Below are 8,921 nucleotides of genomic sequence, written 5' to 3' on the forward strand. Positions count from 1 at the left end.
TGAGCGCGGGGCCCGCCGCGCCGCCCCGGCCCCCGGGCGCGAGACCAGGGAGGGGCCGCGATCGGGCCGAGAAGCCGCCCAAGAAGGGCGCGGTTCGCCGCTCCCCCGGGAGCCGAGCAGACCTGAGGTGTAAAACGGACAGCGCTTCATCAGAAAAAATTGTTCCGTGCCTTAAACTGAGTTTCGGCCCAAGCTTCGGGAGTTGCTGACTGGCTGGCTGCTTTCAGCTCACTTGACTGATTAAAAATAATTGAAAAGCAGTTCTCTCTTTTTACCCTGTTGCTATCACTTTCTGTCTCTGCTAAGAGATGGTCTCTGCCCAACTGTGTTGGAATACGCAAAATAAGAGTCCAGTGCCATAGACTTAGTGTTTTACAGCCAAAATGCAGCCATGGAAGGCCTTTGGAGGAATGTAGGATTCCAGAGATGGAGAATCTGAGCCACCTGGTTCTTTGGTTTCTCTAGTGAAGTATGTTTCTCTTTGCTTGTTATATGAGGTAATGTAGAAAGCTGTACATAGCCCTCAGGTTGGAATCCGCTGTCTGCTTCCCTCTTATGCTGCTCGGTCAAGGAAGCTGTCTTTTCTGCACACTTGTCCAGTTAGGCACTCTGCTCCCATCACTTCCACCTTTTGTTTGGCCTATTGGTACCACCGTCTGGGGACTTGCTGAGAACGGACTAGGATGTTTTGTCGCATCTACAGGTTGCAGAAGCTGCAGCTCTTTGCTTGTTGACTGCAGGATTCTACCAGGCAGCTTTTCTTTTTCATGGAATGTTCTTTCATCCTCCTCATTTTCATTCTGTGTGCAGCACGCTTTGTTCTCTATCTGTAATGAAAAGAAGATTGAGTTTGTGAATAGGGAAATTCTGTTTAAAATACTCTAGTCGTTTTAGCTTGCAGCTTCTCAGAAGTCTCTTGAATAGTGTGTTATTAGCAGCTCTGCTGATTTCTCCTTGCCTTGCAGCTACCCCTACACCCCTGCTTTGTATGAAGGAACTCGCTCTGCAGAAGCGGAGTGAATTCATCTTTGGTGGCTTTCAGCTTGGCTGCTGTCTCCCTGTATAAAACTGTGAGAATTGCTTACATGCTGTTGTTGAGAAGAATGTGCTGTGGGAGACCGTAAGTGACTGATATTCACAATTATGCAAAATTGCAGTCTGTGCTTCTTCTCAAGAGCTTCTGAACAGTCATTTTATCAGATATATCACTGGTGCACTGCAAAATACCCATTGTAAAATTTAACGTCTGTCACCCCTCTTGTCTGCAGACATACAGTGAAATCTTTTCAAAGAACGCTTTTGACAGACAACCTCATGTTAAGAGGCTGACCTGAAGTACCCTTTGTATTTGCGGTCCAGTCTTCATTGTCCTCTTCTGGAAAGTTGCTTCTGCTGAGCCGCTGATCTGTGTAGGTCCTTCGAAGGGTTGTTTGACCCAGACTATGAAGAGTTTCCTACCTTTTTTAATTTTTAATTCCTGCTTGTCTGGGTTCTGCTTAGCCAATTCATTTTGATGTTTAAATCTCTTCCTCGGTAGGCTTATGTGGTATCTGTTCCATGGTGCTGCTGTGCAGTGAAACAGTCCTTAAGCTCTATTTCTTTCGCTGTGTATTTGCTGTGCCTTGAATGCTGATTGGAATAGGGAACGTGGTTTACCGTCATGAGTGGGTACTCATTTATGGAAGAAGTTTGGGGCAGAAATAGTCTAACGTATCATGGTGAGTTACTTTCTGAGTTTGTATGCAGCTGAAAGCTTTTTTTAATGAAGGTAGTGTAATACAACTTGGTTGGTTGCTGTTTTCAGTGGCAAGGATATTGAGGGAGCTGCAGGTAGAGTGCATTGCCTCCAGGAGCTGTGGGCCAACCTCTGCAGTACTTCTTTTGATGAAACAAGAGACTTATATTTATATTTATATGGCGCTTAGGGACATGGTTTAGTGGTGGACTTGGCAGTGTTAGGTTTATGGTTGGACTCGATGATCTTAAGGGTCTTTTCCAACCTAAACAATTCTATGATTTCTGCAGAATTTCCCATAATATCAATGTGTTTGTTTTAATGTGCATTTCCTCTCCCTGAATGATGCATGTTCTTTGCAAAGGAGAAGACAAGTTAGAGATTTGTAAAGGCTTCTACCTATAATAATCTGGGCATCTTTGTTCTGGCATATAAAGTACTGTATTTCCTTGTACTCTTCAGTAGCAACTTGCAATGTAAGTTGCAGTACAAATAAAAGACTATGACTGTACTGCAAGAGGCTGAAGGGAGAAGTGGTAATTAGATGCTAATTACTCATGGGTATATTAGTTAAAAGAGTTGTAAAATCAGTTCTTAATATTCAAGGAAGTGATCTTTGAGCCTTGCCTCTTCACTGTGTATTTGCTGTGCCTTGAACACTGAATGGATTTAGATGGTTTCTAGTTGTGAGTTGGTTCACTCGTGGGAGAAGTAATTATCTGTTCAGTTATTGCAAGCCAGTCTGATTATTGGAGATGACATGAGCTTAATGCCATATGACTAAGATTTCTCAGGCTTTCAGGTTTAGGCCATCATAGGCTTTAGTTGCTGAATGAAGAACAGTGAGTGGAAATTACATACCATTTGGGAACTACCTGTCTGTCTCTAGACTTAATGGATGGAAACCTGTATATCCTGCAGGTCTGGGGTGTTGTGCAAGTTGGGCACTTTGTCTGGGGAATATGTACAGAGCTGTGCTACTGCTTGTGTACTAGTAATTGCCATAGTGTACTTAAAGATTTAGTTGATGAGTTATCCCTGTTTTGAGCTATTGCTGCAAAAGCCATTTGAAAGTCTAAATGATTATTTGTGTGTGTGTGTAATTCAGCAAAAGGAAGTGAGGAAGACTGATTCATAGTTTTATTAGGCTCATCTATCTCTTTGTGAGACAGAAGGATCGGGTAAGCTCTGAATTCTTATGGCTGATGCTGCAGAGTACGTTGGCTCAGCATGCTTTCTTGGTTCTGCCTTGTCTCTTTATTACACTGCACTTGGATGTTGGAGAAAGTCAGATTTTTAGGATCAGGAGGGACTCTTCTGACTTGCAGTGTGGCATGCTTGGCAGACTTTTCCTATCCTCAGAGATATCAGGTATTGGGCATTGAGGATAACTGGTATAGGTAGGCTTGCTATGGATACTAACCCCAATAATAAGTGCTGTACAGGGGGCTGCAGTCTTCTAAATGTATCTGGGTTCAAAGCACTCCTGTGTTTATGCAGATTCCTAAGTGCTTTGCTCTGCTTATGCAATGAGGCAAGGTGCTATTCTGGTCCTGGGTTCCTTATGCTTTATTGCCTGAATTCCTAGTTTACTTTGGACAAAAGAAGACCAGCTGCTTCAGGATGAGTGTAGAAGAAAGGAGTAGAGTCCAATTTACTGATTGTAATGGGTATGAAAATAGCATCAGCAGCTGTGTATGTGTTTAGGGTTAGAGGCCTCTTGAGAACATATTTGCTGCAAGTTAACATGTCACTCTTAGCAAAGAGTAAATTGTATGTTTCTGTCTTGGAGTGAGAGAATAGAATACTGATAATCAAAATTTGTGAAGAAAGGGGAGCATGTTAACACAGGCTCACGGGATTTGGAGACAGCGTTTCCATAGAACAGCATACGCTCGGTGCTTTCCGTTTATGAATTAGCCTAGCTCTGTGGGCTGCGAAGGTTTCTTTGAAACACTAATTTAATTGAGCTCTCATGTGAGCAGTCTTCCTTTGTGTGACCTCACCTTGTCCAAGCTGGAGTTTTTTACCTGATGCACCTTCTCTGAAGGACAGGTTTTCCAGTTTGTTGTCAAGATGAGAGGGGTAAAATTTTTATCCAGAGCAAATCTTGGAGCGGGAGATGGCTTGGTTGTCTTCCCTCCAGGATTAGGAAGTAAAATATCAGGTGTTGTTTGTGTAACTGCTTGACTCTAACTTGCAATTTTGTATGATAGGAATCATATAAATGCTTTTCTATCATCACCCCTAAGACCTGCTCAGCCTGGTTGGTGCACTGAGTCTGTTGCTTTTCCGAGGCCCGCTCTTTCTTGATATGTTAGTCTGAGCTAATGCTGTGCTGCTTATCTGAAAGGTTGGAGATGTTATTTTAAGAAACTGGCAAAGCTGAACCTAACTTGACTGGCGCTTTTCCACATGAGATGTGTTTAGTCTTACAGTAATTTTATGGGTTTTAGAACACATAAGCCGCTCTTGGGATTGATGCTAAAAAGGAAAGAGAAGGCCAGAAGGAATACTGACTGTGAGTTGGGGTAAGCTGTGCGTTTTCAGAATATCATGAAATTCCTAATCTGGCTTGCCAGATACTTTCCAAGGGGTGGCATGGTAGCGTGGACAGTCTGACTGTCGTAGGAGTGGAGGAGGATGGTGTTCCTGTGCGCATGCAATACCAATCTCCCTTTTGGGTTGGCTGAAGCCCCAGATAGCTTTGGAGTGCAGGCTTCCTGGATTCTGCAGGAGCTGCAAAGACCGTACGCATGCTGAGAATAGAGCAAATTGAGCAAGGCAGCTTCAGAAGAGCTTCTCATGGTAAACAATGCTTGTTTTAATAGGGGAATAGCTGATTTCTCTCCAGCAAGTGCCTTCATTGTAAAGCAAGTATCTCTGATCTGATGGAGACTTGAGGGCAAGGCTAGCTGCAGTGATAACACTGAGCATTTCTAGGAGGTGCTATGAAAGAAATGCTAAATTTGCACCCCTCATCCTCAATTCCAGCAGGCAGGAGTGATGATAACGTTGTGACTATCTCAGAAGACTGCACCAGGAGGTCATAGCGTTCTGTTTTCCTAGATGAGGAAGCTGCCTCAACTGGAGTGAGAAGATAATCACAGAGGGCTGATAAAGGGGCACCTGAGTTTTCATCTCTCTCCTTCCAGTGATACCAGTCTCTACAAGGGAAGGAAGAGGCATATGAGCTTCATTAATTGAGATCGTCAGTGGATCTCTAGGTCAACATCTTATACAGGCCAGGCATACATGTCTTTTGTGGTAGACTCAGCTAATTTCATAGAAGTTCCCTTTTCCAGGACAGTCATGTAGACCAATTTCCTGGGCCAGGTATCTCTGCAGCTGCTTGGTCTTTGCTGATCCGTGGAAAGCTCTCTCTTCTTTACTTGCCTTGCATCAGGAAAATTCCAAAGGCTGCTGGTTTCCCTTCAAGTATTAGCCTGTCTTAGCATCTCTTTCCCTGTTGATCAAGGAAGTTGGGAAAGTATGTTAATCATGAAACAATGTCCCTGCTCAGCACTGTCTCATCTCTATTCTGGGAAAGGGGGATTGGGTTGCCCCAATAGGAGAAACAGGAGCTTCCATAGGAGCTGGGAAATTGTTCTTCAGATGCTTACCATCTTGTTCAGGATATGCTGGAAATTGAGTCTCAGGAGGAGTCCTTAAGGACAGGACTACTTCTGTATCTGGTCAGATCTCATTTTTGGCAGCTTGAAGCCTTTGTTTCTGAGAAGTGCTGATGGGGAGGGTTGTCTCTCTCCCATGTGACTTTCTCCCTATGGCTCTGTGGGAGAGAGCAGGGCTACTCCCTCCACCCAGGAGAGGATTAAAAAGGAACTGAACAAGTACATTCCTTTACAGCCTTTTACTACCAGATGAAGCACAAACCAACATGTCTGACAACAGTCTGGGACCAAACCCTGAACACAAGCTTATGCTCTAAGGCAGATAAAGGAGTGAAAGGTAGACCTCCAGAGTAAATGCTGAGTTAACTTTTCTTCTGTGATGGATATTCATGTTTTGGATTTATGATGTTATAGGAAGGGAATGGGATAAAGCTAGCTACTGCTACTCTGCCTAGGAGCCTGTTTGGGTATCCTGAGTGGATCAAGGTATCTGAGAAATATGAATGGGACATCAGTAAACACCAGCCCATGGGAGGGAGGCTACCTGGACAGTATGTTCCCTCTCTCACGTACAGTAGCTCAGACAGTAGCTGAGCCTAGGGAGCTATTGCTTTACTAGTCCTGTAAACTGACCTGGCAGTACGGACAGCGGGTGGCAGATGGGGCTTTGCTGATCAGAGTGACTCTCCTTGTGTGAGTACCCCAACAAGTTCTCAGAAATATTCCTTAGGTGATAAGGTTGGGCATACAATTTCACAATGTGCTGTTTTAGTATGAGGCCTTGATCTCTGGTGCACTGGATGTTTTGTCCCTAGCAGGCCCCGCAAACCATAAGGCTGGTCTTATGTAGTGTTTTGAAGCTTGGTGTTAGATGCAATGTAACAGTTGAAATAGTTTTCAGAGAGCTGCTCACTATCCTTTCTCTTAACAGGTGTGGGGGTGTATGCTGTTGTAAAGGCACCTGGAGGAGTCTGGAGCAATGCCACCACCTTCGGACATTGTGAAAGTAGCTGTTGAGTGGCCAGGTGCCAATGCCCAGCTGCTGGAAATAGATCAGGTGAGACCTGGTAACCAGGTGGGGGAGGAAATGCACCGCAACCTTGACACTGGAATGTGGGAAGCACAGAAATGGGCAGTATTCCTTTCTGGTTGAGAGGAACATAGCTACTGAGGACTCTCTCTTTCTGTTCTAGAAAAGGCCTCTTGCATCCATCATCAAGGAGGTCTGTGATGGGTGAGTAGTTCTCTGGGAACCCTGTGGAGAAAGTCTGTCCCCCTGACAACTCTTGCTGGGGTACTGTGGAAAGCCTCTGTTGCTTGTCAGTGTGCTGCTAGCATGATCCATGCTGCCTGCTGCCAGTTTTGGCCATGGAATGGGCCAGGGTTTAAATTGGGAAGAAAAGGATCTCCTGGAAAACAGGAGCTTTGCATCTTTATTCCAATTCTGAGTGTGTGCATATGTATGCCTCTAGGGGCAGTGTCTCTGAGGATTGGCCAATCTTGCTGTTCCTGAAGTGCAGGCCGCTTCAGACATTCCACAGTGCTTGACTTAGAGTAGGCTGAAGTCCCGTCCCCCCGTCAAGAGGAAGGTGTTTCCTCTCCTCTTTGGGAGACCTAATTTCCCACGCTAAAGGTTTGCTTGAAAGTTCTTTTCCACCCTCCTGGGATCAAGCTGCTATTCCTAATTGAGAGCCAGAAGAAAGAGGAGGAAGAAGCTTATGTATCCTTCTTCTTCCTCTGCCAGGTGGTCGTTGCCAAACCCTGAATACTACACCTTGCGGTATGCCGATGGTCCTCAGCTGTACATCACAGAGCAGGTCAGTGTGAGAGGTAGCAATTTGCTGGTGTCCTGAGAAAGAGTGCAGAATGCCTTGGACTAGTGTCATAGAACAATACTGTCGCTAATCCTTGAGGGGCAGCGTCTCTGCTATCAAAAATACTCAGACTTGAATGGTGTCATTCAACTGAGGAGCCTTGCACTTCTCCATTTGCATGCCCATAGGTGCGAGGACCCACTGACTCAATTCAGTACCCTCAGTAGGGTTGTGTGGTATAGGAACCCCTTTACTTGGGCATACAAATGTGCACTGTAGATCCAGTCGCATTCTTTTCCCCCCACTTTTCTGCAGTTTAAAGTTCATGTTTTCTTTCAGACTCGTTGTGACATCAAGAATGGAACTATCCTACAGCTGGCAGTCTCCCCGGTAAATGCTTCCTCACATCCCTTTTTCTCAGTAGCTATCCTTGGATGACAGGCTGTTTCTTTCCTCTCAGCTTTTCTTTCTCCTCCCTAAATTGTAGGGCCCTCACCTTTGTTGTGGGCCATTCTGCACAATGAGGCGCATACTCTTGTTTTCCTTCCTGGTTGGGTGTGTATCTTTCCTTTGGATGCTCTGCCCTTTTATAGGACTTTCTGTAAATAAATCCAGTCTATGTTTTTATTGCATCTCCTAGATTAGCATGTTGTAAAGCACCTGACAGACACCTTCTCAATATGAGTGCTGTTAGTATTCTCAGTTAGAAAGCAACAGTACTGGTGACTTAATGCAGAAGTTAAAATAAGAGACAAATTTGATGCAGAGGGGATTGTTCCTAGTGAATTCTTGCTATTGTGACCTCAACAGTTGTCTTTTGCAGACTTGCTGCAGCTTCCTTTTTATTGAAATTCTTAAACCTTTTTTGTGCAAGTGTCATGGCATATAGCTGAGAATGAGTAGAACAGGAAGAAGTTATTTAGGCAAGAGGTGATTGAGAGGATATCATTGATCTATGTCTGAGAGGTCTTACAGAATGTTGTGTGGGTACACAAAATGAGCTTGTGCTTCTCTTTGAATCTAAGAGAGGTTTTTTTTTAACATTGTATTTCTATAATGGTCTCACTCCATATTTCTATATCCACCTCAACTCACCTCACCAAGAAGAAAAACAAGCGTTTACTCTAACATGTAAAATACCATTTTACTTGCCTCCTGCTTGGCTGTAGCTGTTGCTGAGTGCAGCCTTTTTTTAGTCAATCTTAGACTTGCTGACTGCTGCTACTTATCCTGTCATTGCTGGTATCTCTCTACCCTTGCTGTGCTCTCTCTGCCCATCCATGGACTTCTGGCAGAATGCTGATGCCAGCAGAACTCAGTCTGCAGGTGACTAGTCTGTAACTGGCATCATCCTTCTTTCCTCCCAGTCTAGGGCAGCTCGCCAGCTGATGGAGAGGATCCAGTCGCACAGTATGGAAGCCCGACTGGATGCCATGAAGGAACTGGCTAAACTTTCAGCAGACGTGACCTTTGCCACAGAGTTCATCAACATGGAAGGGATTACAGTGCTGACACGGCTTGTGGAGAGCGGGACCAAGCTTCTGTCCCAGTAAGTGTCGTGGTTTAATCTCAGTCGGCAACTAAGCACCACGCAGCCGCTCGCTCACTCCCCCCCACCCGGTGGGATGGGGGAGAGAATTGGAAGAGCACAAGTGAGAAAAAACTCGTGGGTTGAGATAAAAAACAGTTTAATAATTGAAATAAAATGATAATAATAATAATATGATAATAATAATAATA

The 8,921-nt window shown here is 44.6% G+C and overlaps 2 protein-coding genes across 3 annotated transcripts in view; one reads left to right on the forward strand and one right to left on the reverse strand.

Annotated features, from left to right (window-relative positions):
* Positions 1 to 1,662, reverse strand: part of SNRPB (small nuclear ribonucleoprotein polypeptides B and B1) — a 5,236-nt gene extending 3,574 nt beyond the window's left edge. Inside the window, exons 1-2 of the mRNA XM_019472137.1 lie at positions 1,657 to 1,662; positions 709 to 827 (exon numbers count right to left, since the gene is read on the reverse strand). Of these exons, the coding sequence (XP_019327682.1) occupies positions 709 to 827; positions 1,657 to 1,662 (125 nt within the window). The remainder of the gene's footprint in view (positions 1 to 708; positions 828 to 1,656) is intronic.
* Positions 1,663 to 5,621: 3,959 nt separating this feature from the next.
* The window catches only part of ELMO2 (engulfment and cell motility 2), a 19,643-nt gene continuing 16,343 nt past the window's right edge, over positions 5,622 to 8,921 (forward strand). For both annotated transcript variants that reach the window (XM_009279513.1, XM_009279512.1), the window contains exons 1-6: positions 5,622 to 5,704; positions 6,299 to 6,424; positions 6,561 to 6,601; positions 7,112 to 7,184; positions 7,521 to 7,571; positions 8,549 to 8,730. In XM_009279513.1, coding sequence (XP_009277788.1) covers positions 6,347 to 6,424; positions 6,561 to 6,601; positions 7,112 to 7,184; positions 7,521 to 7,571; positions 8,549 to 8,730 — 425 coding nt within the window. In that variant the 5' untranslated portion in view covers positions 5,622 to 5,704; positions 6,299 to 6,346. The remainder of the gene's footprint in view (positions 5,705 to 6,298; positions 6,425 to 6,560; positions 6,602 to 7,111; positions 7,185 to 7,520; positions 7,572 to 8,548; positions 8,731 to 8,921) is intronic.

The sequence above is a fragment of the Aptenodytes forsteri genome, unplaced genomic scaffold, assembly GCF_000699145.1.
Source record: "Aptenodytes forsteri isolate BGI_AS27 unplaced genomic scaffold, ASM69914v1 Scaffold483, whole genome shotgun sequence".
In the NCBI taxonomy this organism is placed as follows: domain Eukaryota; kingdom Metazoa; phylum Chordata; class Aves; order Sphenisciformes; family Spheniscidae; genus Aptenodytes; species Aptenodytes forsteri.